Source organism: Castor canadensis, chromosome 16, assembly GCF_047511655.1.
Source record: "Castor canadensis chromosome 16, mCasCan1.hap1v2, whole genome shotgun sequence".
Lineage (NCBI taxonomy): Eukaryota > Metazoa > Chordata > Mammalia > Rodentia > Castoridae > Castor > Castor canadensis.
The window spans coordinates 41,818,236-41,841,089 of NC_133401.1; the positions used below are offsets into that span (position 1 = coordinate 41,818,236).

The 22,854-nt window shown below is 40.0% G+C and overlaps 1 protein-coding gene across 7 annotated transcripts in view; it reads right to left on the reverse strand.

The window, feature by feature from the left end:
* Positions 1-22,854, reverse strand: part of Uimc1 (ubiquitin interaction motif containing 1) — a 110,359-nt gene that overhangs the window by 73,633 nt on the left and 13,872 nt on the right. For 5 of the 7 annotated variants that reach the window (XM_074058723.1, XM_074058722.1, XM_074058720.1 and 2 more), the window contains exons 1-2: positions 9,382-9,525; positions 1,308-1,462 (exon numbers count right to left, since the gene is read on the reverse strand). In XM_074058723.1, coding sequence (XP_073914824.1) covers positions 1,308-1,454 — 147 coding nt within the window. In that variant the 5' untranslated portion in view covers positions 1,455-1,462; positions 9,382-9,525. Of the gene's footprint in view, positions 1-1,307; positions 1,463-9,316; positions 9,526-22,854 lie in introns of those variants that run through there. The other 2 variants (XM_074058718.1, XM_074058719.1) reach the window with 2 other exon arrangements.

Here is a 22,854-nt window from a genome sequence, read left to right on the forward strand (position 1 = left end):
TGGTTGGAGGCTAGAACCCAAATAACAGAGGATCAGGCAAAGAAATGAAAATGGAAAAGGATAAATTGGAGTGTCATTTCCGAAGTAAAAACTAAAGCATGTAGTGATCAGTTAGGTGTAAAAGATGAGAAAAGGGTCAAAGGTGATTCTAAACTTTATAGCTTGAATAAATGAGTGGTTCTAATATTAAATAAGAGGATACAGGAAAAAGGAAATATGGAGGAAAACACAGTGACTTAGTTCATTATCCACTGGATGTGAACTACAGGCAAGTGAAAAACCTTCAATAAACAAATGAAGCCAGGTGTGGTGGCTCTTACCTGTCATCCTAGCTACTTGGTAGGCAAAGACTGGGAAGATCTCAGTACAAAGCCAGCACAGGCAAAAAGTTCACAAGACCCCAGCTCAACCAATAAAAGTTGCACCTGGTGCTCACCTGTCATACAGCTATACAGGAAGTATAAATAGGAAGATTATAGTCCAGGCCTGCCTAGGCATAAACACAGACCCTGGGGTAGTAGTAGCACAAGGGGTAGACCACCTGCCTAGCAAAAGGGAGACCCTAAGCTGAGTTCAAACCCCAGTACCAAAAAAAAAAAAAAAAGGAGAGAGGCTAAGAACTAGAAAATTTCTGTCCAATAAACCTTTGTACAACAATGGAAATTCCTCTCAGGAGCCAATGACTCACGCCTGAAATCCTAGCTACTCAGGAGGATCATGGTTTGAAGCCAGCCCAGGCAAATAGTTCGTGAGACCCTATCTCGAAAAACCCTTCACAAAAATAGGGCTGGTGGAGTGGTTCAAGGTGTAGGCCCTGAGCTCAAGCCCCAGTACCGAAAAAAAAAACAATGGAAATTCCTATAGGATGCTGTCTAATACAATAGAACTAGCTTCATGTGGTGGCTTTGTCCATTAGTACACTAGAGGAACTGATTTTTAATTGATTTAATTTAAATAGCTGTACTACATTAGACATTCCATATCTAGAGACAAAAGCATTCACATTTCTCTTACACATGTTATGCAAGTGCTCTAACACTGAACAAACTCAACTGCATTCACATTTTCTTTCACTTTCCAGAAACACAAAAATTACAACTTATATTTGATTTAGTTTATTCCAATAATTCTAAAATGTCATGCTAATATTTTACAAAACTGAAGAACTATAGACCATCCTCAGCCAATCAGCATGATTACTTACTTTTAATTGGTAATTCCATTATAAATCAAAATAAACCTGAGTAAAAATGGCATTGTTTTGGCAAGCTAGCATGCAGGTACAGTCACAGTATTTCAGAACTGACCTCTCCATCACTATCAGATATCACAATGAATGCCTCCTCAAGTCTACGCTTCCTCTTCACACTGCCAGGACTGGTAGTTTCTGCATCTTTCTTCTCCAGGTTCTCAGATTCACAGGCTTCTTTACTTTTCTTCTTTCTTCTTGGCATTCTTTTGCCTGAAATACAAGGTCAAATAATTTACTCAAAGTTTAAGTTTTCTAGAAGCTATTCCATTTGGTCATGTAAAAGAAAAAGATACTCATCTAAGAGAAGTAAAACTAGACTTAGGAATTTTTCCACTACTAATTAAAAACTGTATTTTTTCTACAGAGAAGTGTGTGTGTACACATACAATCATCTCTGTGATGAATAAAATGAGTAAAACTGAGGAAAAGGGAGGGAGAGAAGGGGGAGGATGGGGAGAAGGAAGAGGAGGTGGAGGAGGAGGAGGAGGAGGGGGAGGAGGAGGGAAAGAGAAAGTTGGAAATTCAAACATCCCAATTTCAAAACTTAGTACAAATGTATAGTTAACAAGACCTTGTGCCACTGGCACAAGGATTTCCTGTCAACTAATTTTATATCAAGGTGTCACCATAATTCAGTGGAAAAACAGTCTTTCAACAAGAAGTACTGGGACAACTAAAAGTACACATAAAAAAATAATGAAATTAAACTCCTACCTCACAGAAACATAAAAACTGAATAAAATTAATAAAAGACAAACATAAGAAAATCTATAAAACTCTAAGAGAAAACACAGGCATAAATCTTTATCACCTTGGATAGGCAATAGTTTGTTAAATGTGACATCAAAAGCACAAGTAAAGACTCCATCCAATTAAAAACCTTTGTGCTCCAAACCATAAAACATCAAAAAGGTGAAAAAGAATTAAATAAGAAAAAATATTTGCAAACTACCTAAGGAACAGAGGATCTGTATCCAGAATATAAAAAAGACATGTGCAACTCAATACTAAATAGGAAAATAACACAATTTAAAATTGGATAAAGGACTGAATAAACATTCCTGCAAAGAAGATATACAATGGTTAAAAGGCACATAAAAAGATGCTCAACATCATTAATTACTAGGAAATGCAAATCATTAATCATTAGGAAGTGCAATGAGGTACCATAGAACATTCACTATTACGGCTCTAAAAGAAAATCAAGTGGTAGAGTTCTTGCCTAGCAAGAGCAAAGACCTGAATTCAAGCTCCAATACCACCAATAATAATAGTAATAATAATTTTTGTATGTTGCTTTTGTATCCTGCAACTTTGCTGAATTCATGTATTAGTTCTAATAGCAGAATTTTAGGTTTTTTATTATATAAGGTCATGTCATCTGCAAACAGTGACAATTTGACTTCTTTTCCAATTTAGATACCCTTAATTTCTCTCTATTGCCTGACTGCTTTGGCCAGGACTTCTAACACAATGTTGAAGAAGTGATGAAAGTAGGCACCCTTAGCCAGGTGAGTTGGCACACACCTATAATTCCAGCACTTGGCAGGCTGAGGCAGGATGATTGCCACTTCCAGCCCAGCATGGGCTACATAATAAGTTTAAAAACAACTTGAGCTACATACTGAGCCCCTGTCTCAAAAAAGCCAGGGCTGGAGATACAGCTTCATAATAAGACTGCCTGACTAGCAGACAGAAGGGTCTCGATTTGATCTCCAATATGGCAAAAAAAAAAGGAAAAAGAAGAAAGTGAGTGTTCTTGTCTTGTTCCAGATTTTAGAAAGCTTTCAGCTTTTCTCCACTCAGAATGTCAGCAGTTGGTTTATTATAAATGGCCTTTAATAATATGTTGAAATGTATTCCTCTATAATTTGGTTCAGCATTTTTACCATGAAAGAATGTTGAATTTTATCAAATGTCTTTTCTGCATCTGTTGAGATGATCACATGGTTTTTGTCCTTTATTCTGTCGATGTAATATATATTTATTGATCTGTGTATATTGAACAATCTTTCAATCCCTGGGATAAATCTCGCTTCATCAAGGTAATAATCCTCTTAAATGTGCTGCTGGATACAGTCTGCTAATATTTTGAGAATTTTCACATCTTTGTTCATTAAGAATACTGGTCTTTCAGGGTCTTGTTTTGTTTTTGTTTTGGGTTTTTTTGGTGGGACTGGGGTTTGAACTCAGGACCTCAAGCTTGCTAGGCAGGCACTCTACCACTTAAGCCATTCCACCAGCCCTGGTCTTTAGTTTTCGTTGTTGGCCCTTATCTGGCTTTGGTATAAGGGTAATGCTGGCCTTATACACTATGTTTGGAAGAATTCCATTCCCTTCCATTTTTTAGAATATCGCAAGGAAAACTGGTATTAATTACTTCTGCCTTATGTATTTGGTAGAATTCATCTCATCTTTGTTTTGTCTGTTTGTTGTTGAGTCACAGTCTCCCTATATACTCACAAACTCCTGACTCGGCCTAATGAAAAATGCACCACCATGCCTTTTTCTTTTCTCTTTTCTTCTCTTTTCTCTTTTCTCCTTTCCCTTTCCTTTCCTTTCCTTTCTTTTCTTTTTAAAGGCCTAAAGTTATTTACTGCCTTGCCCTACTTATTATTTGACTTTCTTTAGCTTTGGTGTGAGTTCTGGTTCTGGTTCACAGATTCACTTGAGTCTCTTAGTTCTTGCATCCTCGTTTACTCTGCATATAATGAATCCTAGGAGGCACATCTTGATGTAGATCTGCAGGAGAAATGTTTTAAACTGCCAGCAACCAGAACCAAGATTTCTTTCAATCTCTCAGCCCTCCTCTGAGGTTTTTTTATAGTCAGCTGTCCTTGACTAGCCTCCCTTTCAAGTCTTCAAAATGGAGACTTCTGTTTATCTCTTGGACTTCCAGCATGAGCCTCAATGGAAGTTTTCTTTCAATCTCCCAGACCTCAGAGTGAAGATGCAACCTCAGACCTGTGGCTGGCCACTGTATGGTTTTTTGTTTGTTTTGGTTTTTTTGATTTTTGGTTTTTTGGGGTGGTACTAAGGTTTGAACTCAGGGTGTCAGCTTACTAGACAGTGCTCTACCATTTGAACAATACCCTCAGCCCTTTCTGCTATAGGTACTTTTTGAATAGGGTCTCACATTTATGCCTGGATAACCCTTCCTATTTATACTTCCTGCATAGCTGGAATGACAGTCAAGTACCACTTAACCCAGCTTTTATTGGTTGAGATGGGGTTTCACAAACTTTCTGCCTAGGCTGGCCTCAAACTTTGAGCATCTCACATTTACAACCTATCTGACCTAGACTGTGATCCTATCTACACCTCCCTTGGAGCTGGGATGACAGGTGCGCACCACTACACCAGCTTTTACTGCTTTATTATTACGAACTTTTTCCCTGACTGGCCTCAAAATGCAATCCTCCCAATCTCCACCCGCCAAGTAGCTAAGATCACACACCTGAGCCACCACACCTGGCTCCTTGTATGCTTTTCTAATCCATCTGGTTCTTCTCTACTCTGTTATCAAGACTCTGTTAGCCAACTCAAGGGTCCAGCACCATCTAACAGTTTGGAGAAACTTCTCAACAAAGGTTTTGAGTAGCCACCAAATTCAAGCAGAAACACAACAGCAATGCAGGACCGTGAATCAAGCCCTAAGAAGATGTTCCCTTTCTGGCTAAGGACCCATTTCCATCAAGAGATCAGCCCAGGACACTGCAAGAGATCAGCTCTTAACAAACAGATACAAATTTCCTCAACAAAATACTAGCAATCTAGAGCTGGGGATGTAGCTTGATGGGACAGCATTTGACTACTGTGTATGTGGCCCTGGGTTTGATATCCAGCACCAAAAGAAAGAAGAAAAGGGGGGCAGGGGGAGAGCAAGAGAGAGAGGAGAGAAAAAGAAGCCGGGTGGTGGTGGCTCACGCCTGTAATCCTAGCTACTCAAGAGGCAGAGATCAGGAGGATTTCAGTTCGAAGCCAGCCCGGACGAATAGTTTATGAGACTCTATCTCAAAAATACCCATCACAAAAAGGGCTGGTGGAGTGACTCAAGGTGAAGGTCCTGAGTTCAAGTCCCAGTACCTAAAAGAAAAGAAAGGAGAGAGAGAGGAAGGAAGAAAAGAAGGAAGGGAGGGAGAGAGGGAGGGAGGGAGGGAGGGAGGGAAAAGAGAGAAAGAGAAAGGAAGGAAGGAAAGAAGGAAGAGAGAGGGAAGGGAGGAAAGGAGGGAGGGAGGAGGAAAGAAGGGAGAGGGAAGGAAGGAAAAAGGGAAGGAAGGAAGGAGAGAAAAAGAGAGAAAGGAAGAGATGTGCCAGGAATGCACACAACTATAATTACAGGCACACACCTATAATTCTAGCACTTGAAAGGGTAGGCAGGAGGATCATGAGTTCAAGGCCAACTTAGGTTACATAGTGAGACTCTGTGTCTCAAAGGAAAACAGTGTTAGCAATCCAAATTCAACATTAAATAAAAAGGATTATACACCATGATCAAGTGAAATTTACCAAAGGAATACAAGGTCAGTTTAGCATCTTAAAATCAATTGATATCATACTGTATCAGTAGAAACAACGCATGATTATCTCAATATACACAGAGAGCATTTGACAAAATGCAACACCCCTTCCTTTATGATAAAAACATTCTACAAACTAGGAATGAAAAGGAGCTTTCTGAGGCTGGGGGTGTAGCTCAGTAGTACAGCCTGTGCTTTAAGTAGGCACAAAGCCCTGGGTTCAATAGCCAGCACAAAAAGAAAAAAAAAACCCAAGGAGAACTTTCCCAATCTGATAAAGAATATCCATCCATGAAAATCCATAGTGAATATCATACTTAATAGAGGAAGACTACAAATTTTCTCCTTAGATCAGGGAAAAGACAAAAATGTTCATGCTCACCACTTATAGTCAACCTTCTAGCCAAGGAAGCCAGGCAAGAAAAACAAATAAGGAATCCAGAATTGAAAGGAAGAGCAAAACTATAGCCTTATATCTATATAAAATGATTTTTATATAGAAAAACCTAAGGAATCTACTAAAAACTATTAGAATAAATAAGTTCAGCAATATTGCAGGACATAAGATAAAAATACGAAAAACAAATGTTTCTATTCATGTGCAATGAACAAACTGAAAACAAAAATAAGAAAACAAATCCAATACTTAAAAATAATTTAAATAACAAAAGATGGGCTAGAGGCATGGCTCAAGTAGTAGAGCACCTGCCTAGCAAATGTGAAGCCCTGAGTTCAAACCCCCCTCAAAAAAAAAGCATATAACTTATACCCTAAAAACTACAAAACACTGTTGAAACAAGATCCCATGTTCAAAGAGCAATATTCTCCAAATCTGTAGACAGATTTGATACAATCCCTAATAAAATACCAGCTGGTTGTTTTTCAAAAAGTGAAAACTGTTTGTATAATTCACATGGAAATACAAGAATCCCAGAATGGTCCAAAACAATCTTTATGAAGAAAAACCAAGTTGGAGGATTCATACTTCTCAATTTCGTAACTGACTACCAAGCTCAAGACAATGCAGCACTGGCATAAGAACAGACATATGGATCCATGGAATGAATTTAAGAGTCCAGAAACACATGCTTACATTCACAGTCAACCGATTTGCAGCAAGGGTGCCATGACCATTCGATTGGTGAAAGGAATCTTTTTAACCAATAGTGTTGGGACAACTGTTTAGCCACATGCAGAAGAATGAACTCCTACCACACAAAAATTAATTGAATTAATTAAAGACAAGTTAAAAAGCTAAATCTGAAGGACTAGAGATCAGGCTCAAGCAGCAGCGCACCTGCTTCGCAAACCTGAAGCCCCGAGTTCAAACCCGAGTCCCACCAAAAAAAAAACATAGTAAAAAGTGGTGGTAAGGAAATTCTCATACACTGCTGATGGGTATACATTACATTCAACCACATTGGAAAAAGCCTAGCAGTTCCTCAAAGATTAAAAATCAGATATACTATCCCATTCAGCAATTCCACCCCCATGTATTTCCTTTCCAACAGACCTGAAAACCTATCTTCACACAAAAACTTGTATGCACAGAAGCACTATTCCTAAGAACTCCAAACTGGAAGCAATCAAATGTCCACCCAACTGATAAATGAAATGTAGTATAGACACATAATGGAATATAATGCAAAAATAAAAAAGAATAAAATACTGATACATACAATATAGATGAAGCTTATAAACATCACAACTGAAAGAAGCTAGTCTGGAGCGACAAATATAATTGTATGATTCCATTTATATGAAATATCCAGACTAGTAAATCAACAGTCAAAAAGTAGATTTGTGTTTTCTCAGGATGGGGGAGTATGAAATTGCTCTTTAAGTTAATGAAAATTTTCTAAAATTGGGGTGATGGCTACACAAGTTATGAATATATTAAAAGCCATCAAATTGTGGATTATAAGTGGGTGAACTGTATGATATGTGAATTATATCTCAATAGAACTGTTAAGAAATTGGGAGTCCTCTTGACTTTGTGCTTATGAGTCATGAGCTTTACCTCTTAAGCTGCGCCTCCAGTCGTTTTCTCTCTGGTTATTTTGGAAGTAGGGTCTCACTTTTTGTCCAGGCCATCCTGGACCATTTTACACTTTCTTGCCATCACTGGGATGACAGACGCATGCCACCATATCCAGCTTTCCTCCGTTGAGATGGGGAGGGGGGGTCTCTCAAACTTTTTTGCGAGGGCTGGCCTGGAACCACGATCTTCCTGATCTCAGTCTCCCAAGTAGCTAGGATTATAAGCATGAGCCACGGGTGATGAAAATGCTGGTTACCACTGGATGTAACTAGGAAGGGAACCTTTTAGAGTACTGAAAATATGTCTGTATCTATATGTCTATCTTGATTTGGTTTGGTAGTTGCATGGATGTACACAGTAAGTGATAGTTAAGACTGGGTCACTTCACTATATGTAAATAATACCTTAATAAATTTTGGTACCAAGCTCTTCATCAACTGATTACAATGAGTTTGTTTCTGTAACTAGAGAAGGAAAAGGTAAATGCACACCTACACATACACACTCCTGATACTTTGTTCCCCAGCTTATACTCAGCTCAGTTTAAAACTATGTAAGAATAGAATTCAAACATCTTGAGCAACAGCTGTCATTTATTGAAGCACTGGACACTGTTTCTAGGTACCTTACAGACATTATAGAAGTTATTCCTCCCAACAACTCTAAGTGGTAGATATATGACTGTTTAATACATGAGGAAACTTAAGTCAAAAACAGCTGTCAGTCAATAAATAGCTATGCTGGGAACTGAAACTAAATGCATCTGACTCCAAAAACAGACTTTCCTCCATTCAACCACTTTCCTTGATTTAACTATAAAGTAGTGTCCCATGACAGGAAAAATGGAGACAACAACAACTTTTCACTTTTCCTGGGTATTACTTTTACCCCAGTATGATGGAGTGACCAAGGACGCTGTAGTCAAACCGCCTGGATTCAAATCCAGCTATCCTCCTAAAGTTATCTGACAATTACAATGTGTGTAGAAGGCCTGAAACATTGCCTGTCATCATACACAGAGAAAATACACCGATCTGTTGGAGGGGTTAAGTAGCATATGATGATAAGGAATTCCAAGGAAATCTTTTTAAGAGGCTGAGGCAGGAGGATGGAGAGTTCAAGGCCAACTTGGGACTACACAGTGAGACCCTGGGGACTGAATCTTTTTTGCTGGGCAAACTAGTGACCAAGTATCACTCTACAACCAAAAGGCACTAAAGGAGCCAGGGGTGGAGGGACCTAGTCACCCCTTGTCTGGGAGAGGGCCATGTGAGGGGACAACAGGAGGCCACCTCCCAGGAGTTGAGCATGAGGAAAAAGGCACCACAGCCTTGCGTAGCGGGCAGTGGCAAGGCCACGGGGAGGATGAAGTCCGCCTCCAGGTGAGGAAGACTGGTCAGGGGCCGGAGGGAAGGGGCCCCCTGCGGCGTCCCAACGGCCACTCGGGAGCCGTCAGGAGACACGCGGGAGTGGATAGAAGCCACCTGGCGTCCGAAGGCCTACCTCGGCGAGGGCGAGGACGGGGCGGGAAGTGGGCAGGCTGCGGTGTGGCGGCGGTAGCTACTCACCGGCCCAAACCTGCGGCTCTGCCCAGCCCCTCCTCCGGGACGCTGAGGGTCGCGAGCGGTTGCAACGTCAGAAGTCGGGGCTGCCGGGCGCGCGCTCAACCGATGCGACCGGGAGGAGCCGCGGTCTCGGCCAGCGCAGGCGCAGGCGCGGGCCCCGCGGACGGAACCAAGCGGCACCGCGGGGGAGCTCGGTCAGGACGAACCAACTGCGGGGGCGCGCCCGCACCCGAGGCGGTCCTGCCAATGCAGGCACCCACCCGCCCGGTGGTGAGACCCTCCGCTCAGGTCTCAGGGCAACAAAGGGACGGCCACAGGGCCCCCAAGCCACTACCCGGAACCCGTAGTCGGCCCCGCCACATCAAGCCTCCTCTGGCCTTTTATTTGGATGTCTCCGGAATTATGTGTTTACATGACTACTTACAAACTCATCAGATGGTAAAATACTAATGTATGATCATTCCAGGGGCAGGAGGGAATCTTGCAACTCAGAGATACAAGTGTAAAATTACAACAGACACTTTTGAGAATAATTTGATGTGATGAAATAAAATATACATGTTATGATCCAGCAATTTCACGTGGAGAAAAATACAGAAAGAAGCTTCTACAACAGTGTCCCCGAAGATATGTTCCAGGAAGCCTGCTTCCTTGTGAAAAATGGTAACAGCAGGAATGTCTCATAAGGCATGAATGAATAAAGCGTGAAAGAGTCCTATAATAAAATACTTCAACAAATAAAACATAGTTCCTATATGTAACAACATTTGATAGCTACTAACATGTTACTGAAATACCAACATGCCAACAAATGTGAACACTGTGAAATGATTTGTAAAAATTTTAAATATGTAAAACTATATACTTTATGGTTCACAGTTCGTGGAAAATGATGTCTAGTTGGGCACACATGATAATGATAGAGATGGGAGAGGATGTAGAGAAGAAGGGGGAATAAAGTAGACTTCAGATAGATATCAGGATTTCATTTTTTTTTCTTTTTGCAGTACTGGGATTTGAACTCAGGGCCTACACCTTAAGCCATTCCACCAGTCCTTTTTTTTTTTTTTTTTTTTTTTGTAAGATCTTTTTTTTTCTAAGTCCTTTTTTCAAGATAAGGTCTCACGAACTATTGCATGGGCTAGCTTTCCTCCATCTCCTGATCAGCTAGGATTACAGGCGTGAGTCACCAGCACCCACCTTCAGGATTTCTTTTAAAAAAGAAAAACCTTAGGCTGGGGTGTGACTCAAGTGGTAGAGCAAAGGTCTTGAGTTCAAACCCCAGTATGCCAAAAAAAAGAGAAAGAAAAGAAGCTAGGAATAGTGGCACACACCTGTAATCTCAGTACTCTGGAGGCTGAGGCAGAAGGATCATGAGTTTGAGCTCAAGTTCAAAGCCAGCCTATGCTACATAGCAAGAACCTGTCTCTTAAAAAAAAAAAAAAGGAAATTAAGTCTAAAAATTAACATAACAAAATTTAACAATTAGAAAGTGGAATATAAATATATTAATCACAGCGTATTCTGGAATGCCCTTGCCTTATCCCCACAAATCACCTACCTACCTCCAGCTCATCCTCCAAAACTCAGCTTAACCATTTCTTCCTGTGCCTCCTCTAATCCCAGTTCATTTCTCCTGCTTGATTTCTCAGCGATGGGCCATTCGACCTCCCATAGTTATTATAAATGCCATGTATGTCTATATCTTTCATAAGATGTCTGAGCTTTCTAAAGATACGGTTCATATAGCCTTAGCGAGTGGCAAAGAGGCTGACCAAAAGCAAATGCTTGATAAATGTGGCACAATTGAGCTGGGTGGATCAAATAAGGTTTCAAAACAGGGTCAGCAAGGTCCTTTTAGAGCATCTAATTTCACTGTGGCTGGCAGCTCTCCTGCAAACCGGTCCAACCACATAAATTGGCAGTCCAACCTATGAGAGGCAGTCTCAAGATGGAACCAAATAATCCCACCTCCTAGCAATCACATTTTGTGTAATTCTTCCCCTTGAGTGTGGCCTACACTTAATGACCCACTTCTAAGCAATATAATAAAGCAGAAGTGATACATGTCATTTACAAGACTAGGTTATAAAAAGACTATGGTGTCCTGCCTGAGCATTAGGACTGCAAATAACCTCAACTTCCATTCATAGAAGAATACAACATCCAATTGAGTATTGTGCAGAGAAAAATATAGCACCAGGCAAAAAAAGAACACACACACACACAAAGAATAACAGAGGGAGTAATGATTAAAATGGGATAGAAAGATTATATTTTGTTTGTTTATTTTTAGAGACAGGGCTTCCCTATTAGCCCAGGCTAGCATCAATCTCATGATCCTCCTGCCTCAGCTTCCCAAATTTCGGGATTATAGTCATGTACCACCATGCCCAGCTTAATACCTTTTTGTATATGGTTCCAGTTTTGGGAGCCCTATTAATGCTTCATATACTTAAAAAAAAAAAACAGGAGGAAGAATTCTAAATGTCATACAAACAATTATACTTCAAATAAATAACAACACATTCCTTTTCCTGAATAAAGGAAAAAGGAGAAAAACAAAATGCATGCACTCACACACACCCTCACACATCTGTGTGTCTCTATCTACAGAGATAGTCAAGAAGCAATGACACCTCCATAGTGATGAGAACATCTTGCCCCAGATGTTGGTTTTTAAATAACACTCTGTACTATAAGGAAAGAAGTCCTCTTCAGAAAAATGGCTGCCTCCAGGGAAAACACAAGATGAGCTTGGAGCATCTCATCACGGAGCAAGTAAATAAATACTCCATGAAGGATGAGGACATGTCAAAAGTATAGAGGGGCCAAGTACTTAGGGGACACAATATGAACATCAAAACAAATAATAAGGGGACTGGGCTGACGTAGTGGCTAAAGTGGTAGAGCACCTGCCTAGCAAGTATGAGGACCAAAGTTCAAACCCAAAAACCACAAAATTAATTAACTAATTAATTGGTGTGGGTCACAGCTCAAATAAAATAGTAATTTGTAAGTCTGTGCTGATGTAAATAAATAAATAAATAAGGAATGGCTTTTCCACTAAGTAGAATGTCAACTAATAAATACGCAAAGAATGATTAGGGGTGTGGTTCAAGTGGTAGAACACCTGCCTAGCAAGTGTGAGGCTCTAAGTTCAAACCCCAGTACCACCAAAAAAGATCAAAATGTGAAAGAATAATGAAGTTAGAAGACTACCATTTGGCAACCATCATAGTAATAATTATCAATTAATGCTAAAACTAGTGGAGGAAGGGTCATCAATATTGATGACTACTGATATTTGCATACCCTCAAAGTATTTCCTCACAAGATTAATTACAAAGGAAAAGATAGTAACTACAGTGAAGAAAGCTGGTGGACACTATCTTAACCATGACCGGAGATACCCACCATCAAAAGGAATGAGGCACAACAACAGTATGTGTGTCTGGATATGATGTCTATGGCATTGACACCAAAAGTGCATTGCACTGGATCTGTTGTATCAGAAATCTTGACAAGAGATTGCTAAAGTGAAAGAGTTTAGCCATTATAGATGCTAGCTAGAAAGAAATGACTAGTCCTGAGACAAATCCTGCAGTCCCCAGCACAAGGCTAGATAGCAGTTGGAAAAATGTCTGCTGAACCAGAACTAAGAAAAACATTTTTATAATGAAAATTTGGTGAAGGTATAAATTGTTAACTTTGAACCTACATAGGCTATAGATAAGAGGGGTGGTATCACATGAAGTGAAGACAGCTTTGGGATTGGAGGACAGTCCATAACGAGAATCATTTCTAGCAGGGGGTGATGGTACATGCCTCTAATTCCAGCTACTCAGGAAACTGAGGCAAGAGGATGGGTTCAAAGCTATTTGAGGCAAAGTTAACAGCAAGACCTTATCTGGGGCTGGTGGAATGGCTCAAGTGGTAGAGCACCTGCCTAACAAGCATGAGGCCCTGAGTTCAAACTCCAGTACTGCAAAAAAAAAAAAAAAAAAGACCCTATCAAATTCTTTTTGGCAGCACTGGGATTTGAACTCAGGGCCTCGCACTTGCTAAGCAGATGCTCTACCACTTGATCCACTCCACTAGCAAAACACCCTATCTAGAAAATGAACTAAGAAAAGTAAAAAACCACTCAGGAGGCACAGATCAGGAGGCTCTCTTTTGAGTCAGCCCAGGCAAATAGTTCAAGAGAACATATCTAGAAAAAATCCTTCACAAAAATGGGCTGATGGAGTGGCTCAAGGTGTAGGTCCTGAGTTCAAGCCCCAGCACCACAAAAAAAAAAAAAAACACACACACACACACAAGGGCACGACTCAAATGGTAAAGCACTTGCTTAGAAAGCACAAGGCCCTGAGTTCAATCCATTATCAAAAGAAAAAAAAAAAAGCACTTCTAGATTGGTTGGGGTTGTAAATGGGATGCAATGTCACTTATAGGGTTGTGATGGGATTTGAGTTAAAGACACTTTTTTTTTTTTTGGTGGGACTGGGGTTTGAACTCAGTGCTTTGTACTTGCAAAGCAGGCACTCTCACTTGAGCCATGCCTCCAGTCTGAGAGCTAAGTTAAGATTTTAACATACATTCAAGAATGTGAAATGATCTTTTATTCTCTTAGCCTGTAGCTTATTAACTGATTAATCCCTCCCTTTCCTCCTCCCTTCCACCCTCTGGCCCTTTTAATTAAATGAAGACATCTCAGAAATTTTCTCTTATTAAATCTAATCATGCCAAAACAGAGAAAAACTCAAAATGAAGGACAGTCCACAAAATATCTGATCTCTACTCTTTCTATCAATATTGTAAAAGACAAAAAATGACAAATTCTTCCAGATTAAGGAAAACTAAAGAAATATGACAGAAGATGCCAGTGGTTCATACATGTAATCCTAGCTATTCAGGAAGCAGAGATCAAGAGGATGAGGTTTGAAGCCTCATCCAGGCAGTTTGTGAAACCCTATCTTGAAAAAAAAAACACACAAAAAAGAGTGGAACGGCTCAAGGTGTAGCGCCTGAGTGCAAACCCCAGTACCGCAAAAAAAGAAAAAAAAAAAAAAGTCAACTGAATGAAAGATAACATGATCTAGAGTTTGTTTTTTTCTTTTGTGTTCTTTTTTTGAGGTGTTGGAGAATGAACCCAAGGCCTCCAGTATGTTAGGCACATGCTCTACCACTGAGCTACACCAGTAGCCCTGGTCTTGAATTTTCTTTTGCTAAAAAGTACATTATTGGGACAGTTAATAATGTTTGGATAAAGGTCTACAGATTGGGTAATACTATTGTGTATTTTTTTTCTTTGATAATTTTTTCTTTCAAAATTATGCTGTGGTTATATATGCAACTGTCCTTATTTTTAAGACATATACACTAAAGTATTTAAACTGACAAAGTGCGCCTTGTCTGCAACTTGGTCTCAAATAGCTTAGAAAATACTATGCAATAAACATGAGTGAATGATAAAAGTCAGAGTAAACTGGAAATCAGGAGATTTTTATCTACGAAATCTGGAGGAGGGGCATATTTTTCCAGCATTGTGTTTATTTCAAGGCAAGACTGAAATTATGCCAAATGCGAAGTTGAAAGGAAAGGAATTAAGAACGCGATGAGGCTGGCATGAGACTTTTAACTGCCCAGCTTCAAAACCTGACTTTACCTCGACTGCCTCATGGTTCTAATTAATTGATTTTTAAGATAACTTATAATTTTGAATGTATAAAATAACTATAAGTAATAATTATCACTTTACTGTTTCAACATTAAGAATCCATATAGGATTATACTTAGAAGGGGAAAATAGATTTCCTTTTACTTTACTAGTCAAAGTAAATACTAAGCTAGTCTAACTTTTCTAATTCATAGTTTTTGGGGTTTTGGGGGGGCACTGGGGCTTGAACTCAGGGCTTTCACCTTTAGCCACCCCACCAGCCCTATTTTTGTGAAGGGTTTTTTGAGATAGGGTCTCACGAACTATTTGCCTGGGCTGGCTTTGAACTGTGATCCTCCTGATCTCTGTCTCCTGAGTAGCTAGGATTACAAGTGTGAGCCACTGGCACCTGGCTCAATTCACAGTTTGAGAAGTTGAATTACAGGAAGGAAAGTGACTAGTGACTTGCCCCAAATCACACAGTTTTAAACAAAGTTGGGACTGTCAGACACAGAGTTAACCTGCCAGAAAACGTTCACAACAAACAAGCACTTAGAATGTGTGACATCACTAATAATTAAAGACATACAAAACTTTAATTTTGTATGTCTTTAATTTAATTTAAAGAAAAAAAAATCTCCCCCCACACACTTGTTAAATGAGCAAAAATGAAAAGTGACAAAATGCAATATTGACAGGATTGGGAGAAAATCAATGTAGTCATAAATGAGCAGAATATTTCCAGAGCGAAATCTGACAATAGCTGTCAAGACTCATAAAAGTGATCATCCTCCCAACCCACTTAATTCTACGTTGGGGAGCACAGTGTAAGGAGATCGTTGAAAGGAGGAACAGCCTTGAACAAAGATGATTAGAGCCGAACAGTGTGTTATAAATGAAACTAGGAAACAACTGGCCACCCAGGAGAGAACAGCGAACCTGAAACAAGCCATAACAGAGCAGCACAGTAACAAACTATTGTGTTATATTACCACGGGAATATCAACCACGCATAGCAAGAACCCTAGGACGTAAGGATAAGCTAAAAACAGTAGACTCTCAAGAGACCCCTACACAGTACTGACAGGTAATAGACAATTTAGAATGTATGAGTCAAAGAAACTGTAGGGTGTTTTGGGGTTAGCAGCTTTTAAAAACTATGAAATGGGAAGGGTAACCCCTGCCATAAGCCAATGATTATAATCTCTTGATATTTATATATGATATAAATCGCTCTCTGTTTTATGACAACTTCATAGAGAAGTAACTATTATCCCATAAAATTTACCTATTTACTGGTTCAGCTTCCAGCATGACAGTCTTTTCAAAAAGAGTTCCACCAAATAAAAAGTAAAAAAAAGAAAAAGAGTTCCACTAATCTGCACTTCTGGTGAAACTGGTGAAAATTATTATTAAAAACAATCATTTAGCCAGGTATAGTGGTACATGTCTGTAATCCCAGAACGTAGGACATTGAGACAGGAGAATAGTGAGTTGCAGCCAACTTCACAACTTGCTACATAGCAAGATCCTGTCTCAAAAACCAAACCATCTGGGTGCCAGTGGATGACGCCTGTAGTCCTAGCTACTCAAGAGGCAGAGATCGGGAGGATCCAATTCAAAGCCACCCCAAGCAAATAGTTCTTGAGACCCTATCTCAAAAAAAAAAAAAAAAAACCATCACAAAAAAGGGCTGGTGGAGTGGCTCAAGGTGTAGCCCCTGAGTTCAAACCCCAGTACTGCAAAAAAATAAAAAATTTCTTAACATTTCTTAAGTAGTTGGAGTTGCAAAACATTTTCAATTATTTTTAACTGACATTATGTATTTAACCATTACATTTTTATAAAGTATATTAAAATAACATACATTATTTAATTTATGCCATACTATTGAGTATATACCACTACTGTATGCAGATATTATAAAATTGAATAAAACACAGTGCCTTAAATTTGTTACAATTATTGGATTTACAATAATGAATTCAGGTTGCATGTGTCATTGGCTAGTTCACATATATTAATAAAAGAACTTTGTTGCAAGATTTCTATCAAAAAAATAAAAATAAATTGTATTTGAGCCAGATGCCAGTGGCCTGTAATTCTGTGCCTCTGACTCAAGAAGTTGAGATCGGGAGTATCGCAGTTTGAAACAAGCCCAGGCAAACAGTTCGCAGACCCTGTCTCAAAAAAACACAACACAAGACAGGGCTGGCAAAGTGACTCAAGTGGTAGAGTATCTGCCTAGCAAGTGTGAGACCCTGAGTTCAAGCTCCTGTGAGACCCTGAGTTCAAGCTCCAGTACCACCAAAAAAAATTGTATTTGAATAAGCACATGAAAAGAAAGCACAGAAAATAACAAGTGATGATGAGGATGGAGAACTCTTGCACACTGTTGGCAGGAATGTAAAATAGTGCAGTCCTTTTGGAGGTTCATTTATAGGGGTTCCTCAAAAATTAAAAGTAGAATTACAATATGATCCAGACAATCCAGCTTCTGGATATAGATTTAAAAGAATTCAATTGCCTAGCAAACATAAGGCACTGAGTTCAAACTCTAGTACTACCCACAAAAAAAAAAAAGAGAAATAAAAAATTCAAAGCAGGATCTCAAAGATATTTGCACACTCATTTTTATTATAGCTTTACTCATTTGTCTTTCAGGACTGGGGTTTGAACTCAGGGCCTACACCGTGAGCCACTCCACCAGCCCTTTTTTTGTGATGGGTTTTTTCGAGATAGAATCTTAGGAACTATTTGTCTAGGGACAGCCTTATTCATAATAGCAAGTGTTCATTGCTAGAAGAATGGATAAATAAAGCATTACATATACTTAGGATGAAAGATCATGTAGCCCTAAGAAGAAATTAAATTCTGGCCAGGCATTGTAGTGTGGGCCTATAGTCTCAGATACTTAGGACATTGAGGCAGGAAGATTACTCAAGCCCAGGGGTTTAAGGCCTGAACAACAGAAGACTGTCTCAAAAAACTCTCTCTCTCTCTCTCTCTCTCTCTCTCTCTCTCTCTCTCTCTCTCTTTCCATCACATGCTCCCCACCATGATATTGCTTCAACACAGCCAGAAACAATGCAGACAAGTGACAATGGACTAAAACCTCCAGAACTTTGAGCCAAAATAAGCCTTTCCTTCTTTTAAGTGGTTTTCTCAGATATTTTGTCATAGCAACAGAAATCTGACTAACATAGAATACTGGTATTAAGAAATGGGGCTACTGGGATCTGGTGGCTCATGCCTGTAATCCTAACTACGTGGGAGGCTAAGATTGGGAGGATTGCACTTCCAGGCCAGCTGAGTATCTCCAAAATAACCAAAGCAAAATGGATTGAAGGTGTGGCTCAAGTGGTAGAGTGCCTGCTTTGCAAGCACAAAGCCCTGAATTCAAACCCCAGTCTCACACACACACACACACACACACACACACACACACACACACACACTAAGTCAAGTACTTTGCATCAGGACAATAGAAAAGGTGCCTTTGAGAGTACTTCCGGATTGACTGGATGCAGCCCATCGAAGGCTCAAGGGTGTAAAGGTGTAAACTCATCTGAAAGATTTTGCTTTGAGAAGAGAGCTCCAGGGCACCCCACTCACACAGGCCTAGGAAAATGTTCCCCCACCTTCAGCCGTCAAGGCACTCAAGAGTCACTGTAGCAGTGATCCAAGTAGGTCCAGCCACTTCTCCAGCTGGCAGCAGCCTTGGCATTGTCCACAAAATGGAAGTTTTGAAGATACACAGAATGCAAGTGTTGTGAGGTGATGGAGGCTTCCACCCAGATTTCAAAGGAAGGCTGGGAGGCCAGGCAGGGTCACAGTCCTTGTGGGTGGCTCTTGAGAGGGTAATGTATGAAGTTGTGAGAGTAAAGACAAAGCTGCTGTGGAGACTGTAGGAAGTCAGAGATGGCAGGAACAGGGAAAGTGTGCTGAGAAAAGCTGCAGGCAGCAAGTGGAGCCTGCTAGGCCATAGTAGGGCTAAGCCATAGGCTCAGATGATCCCAGCTTCTTAGAGCTCACATCACACCACTATGTGCCAAGATGCCAGACACAGAGTTATACAATTTAATGTCTACCCTGCTAGTCTTCACTCTTGCTTTGGTCATATTCCTCTTTTCTATGCCTCCATTCCTATCTTTTTTGTTGTTGTTAAGTAAATGAACCCATTAATTGTAGGCTAGGGATGTCTCAAATGGTAGAGCTTCTACTGGTCTTTAGATTCCTTCAGTCTTCTGACAGAAGACTTGACTGTGACCAAGAAGTGGCGTTACAGGTCGTTACCACCAGTCTCTGTTTTCATGCAGGAACCACAGAGCCAGTTTCCTACAGTCCGCTCTAAATGTTGGTTTTGTCACAGAAGGAGCAGGTGTACTTGGCATGGAACTGTGCTCTCATATTCCCTCTCTCTCTTTCTGGGCTTCTATATCCAGAAAAACAGATCCAAGACACTATAGATTGAAGCCTCTGAAATCATGAGCCAAAATAATCTTTCCTCCTTTAAAAAACAAAAAAAATTAAATGAAACCCTGATACATGCTACAATGTGGATGAACCTCCAAGACATTACGCTAAGAGAAATAAACCAGTCACAAAATGACAAATAATGCATGACTCAACTTATATGAAGTATCTAAAGTAATCAAAAAGCATGAGCTGGGTGCCAGTGCTCATGCCTGTAATCCTAGCTACTCAGGAGGCGGGGATCAGGAAGATCATGGTTCGAAGCCAGCCGAAGCAAATAGTTTGTAAGATCCTATCTCGAAAAAAACCTTTCATAAAAAAGGGCTGGTGGAATGGCTCATGGTATAGGCCCTGAGTTCAAACCCTAGTACTGCAAATAAATAAAAATTATAGAGACAGAAAGTTGAGTGGTGCAGGTAGGTGCTAGTGACTCACATCTATAAACGCAGCTACTTGGGAAACTGAGATGGGGAGGATCACATTTTGAGGCCAGCCCAGGCAAACAGTTCACAAGACCCCATCTCCAAAATAACCAGAGAAAAATGGACTGGAGGTGTGGCTCACACAATAGAGTGCCTGCTTTGCATGCACAAAGCCCTCAGTTCAAACCCCAGTCTAACCAAAACAAAGAAAGTAGAATGGTGGATATCAAGGAATGGGGGAGAGGGCCCCACTGGTGTTTGCTGAATTCAGAGTTTCAGCATTGCAAGATGAAAAAATTCTAGTGATCTGTCATAAAACAATGTGAACATACTTAACACTATTGACCTGCACTTCAAAATGACTAGGATGGTAGATTTCATGTTATATTTTATACCATAATAAAATATAGCAATTATATTTTATATACTTGCAATGAACAATTTAAAATTAAGAAAATTTATAATAGCATCATAAGGAATAAAATACTTAGCCGGGCACCAGTGGCTCACGTCTGTAATCCTAGCTACTCAGGAGGCAGAGATCAGGAGGATCATGGTTTGAAGCCAGCCTGGGCAAATAGCTCACCAGACCCTATCTCGAAAAACCCATCATAAAAAGGGCTGGTGGGGGCTGGAAGTGTGGCTCAAATGGTAGAGCACTTGCTTTGTAATCTTGAAGCCCTGAGTTCAAACCCCAGTTCCACCGAAAAAAAAAAAAAAAAACTAATGGATAAAAAGGGCTGGTGGAGTGGCTCAAGGTGTAGGCCCTGAGTTCAAACTTCAGTCCGATAAAAAAAAAAGTTCACCCACTTAAACTATATAGTTCAATTGTGTTTAGTATATTTTCAGAGTTGCACAACCATAACTGTAATCTTAAAATACTTTCATCGCCACAAAAAGAAACCTCCCACCCATATGCAAGAATCTTTTAATTTTTTTATTTACATTATTTGTTCAACTAAAATATGCAAATAAATAAAATGTATAATTCATAAAACCAAAGCCAAGCCTAGAGAGGCACTATATTAGGCTCCTATGGCTGCTGCAACAAATTTCTTCAGATGTAGTGGTTTTAAACACAGGAATCCAGGCGGGATGGAGCACACCTGTAATTCCAGCACTTGGGATCCTAAGACAGGAAAATCATGAGTTTGAGGCCAGCCTGGGCTATACAGAAAGATTCTGTCTCAAAAACCAAATAAACAAACAAACAAACAAAAACCTAGATCTTCCCCTTACAAAGGTAAGGACAGTTCAAGAACTCTGGGTATTAAACAAATGTTCATTAGAATTAAACTGTCACGTCACTTGTTTCCTATTTTTTATATTTTTGGTGGTATTGGATTTGAACCCAGGGCTTTAGGAAGTAGTCTACTAGGCAAGAGCTCAACCACTTGAGCCATGCACCCAGCTCTACTCTACTTGTTTTCTAAATTACTAATATTCTATTCTTTTTTGCATGACATTAAATAGGGCAATCCAAAGACCCAAGAGTCAAAACCAGCAAACAGACAACTGTCATTTCACTCAGGTCCTCCAATCTCCTAAAGCTAATCACACTATCCCAAAACATCAGCTGATGACTGAAGGCTAGCTGATGTGCCTGATTTCAGGTCGACCACTGCACTGTCTGGAACTCCACTTGCTTAGGGAAATTTATTTCCCACGTCCTGAGGACTGGCATCCAAATCTGTTGCTTCTGCCCTGATTCCTAGCCTCAGATCTCAATTGACAACTTGACTTTTCCATCTGTACGTCCCACAGAACACTGAAACTTGCCACATTCAAAATGAAATCCAGGATTCTTCCCTAAGCCAATAGAATGGATTCATCTTCACTGATGGCATCATCATACTTTTCCCTCAAGCTTGTAAGTTTCCTGGCCCACAACCTTTTCCTCCACAGATTCAGTGAAATCTACTGATTCAGGAAGACTCATGAATCCACCCCTCCCTTTTCCCTCCGTCTTGGCTCAGTTCCCTATTATGTCACAACCAGATGACTGCAATAGCTTGTACACTACTACCAGAGTTGTTCTTGTAAATTCTAATTTGATCCTATTATTTTTCTGCATAAAATTCTTTAGTAGATCACCACTATCTACTGAATAAACACAGCTTCCTCAAGATATGTGCAATTGAACTTTCCAGGTTTAGGCTCCAGCTGCTGTTCTTCAGTGTCACACATCCTGATGCCTTACCATCTGTTAGACACAGCTTTCTCGTTGTCTAGAACTAACTTTCTCTCCTTCAACACACAGAATTCTTACTCATTGTCTAAAGCTCAGAACCAGGTTTCCTCCTCTAACAGCACAGGGAGCATCCACTCTAAAACCTCTGGTTGCTTCTTTAATCATCAGTGATAATTGGAAGCCAACAATGTGTCCTACACAAGGCACTAAGGACACAGTAAACAAGACAGAATGGGGCCTGGTCAGTCTAGTGAAGAAGAAAAAAATCACATACAGATCACTATGTGTACTTGAAATATATAAATATATACACTATCAAGCCCTTGCCTAAAGTTATCGTGAAAGACCAGTTGAATGGCTGTGAAGGTGAAATATAAAAAACTAAGACTTCCCTGAGGAAATACTTTTAGGCTGAGAGCTGAAAGCTAAATAGGAGCCCACAGGCAAAGACCAGTGCTGACCCACCTTCACTTCCTCAACTAATGTTTACTGAGTGCCTACTTGGGGCCAGGTGTTGCTTTATGAATTTGTTTATTTGTCCCTTCTACTGTTCAATGTGATTTGTGTTTTTGTGTTTTTCTTCTTCTTCTTCTTTTTTTTTTTTTGGCAGTACTGGGGTTTAAAGTCAGGGCCTCATGCTTGCTAAGCAGGCACTCTACCACTTGAGTCATTCCACCAGCCCTGGTATTGTTTTAGACATTTGGGATACTTCAAAGAACATTTTCTTA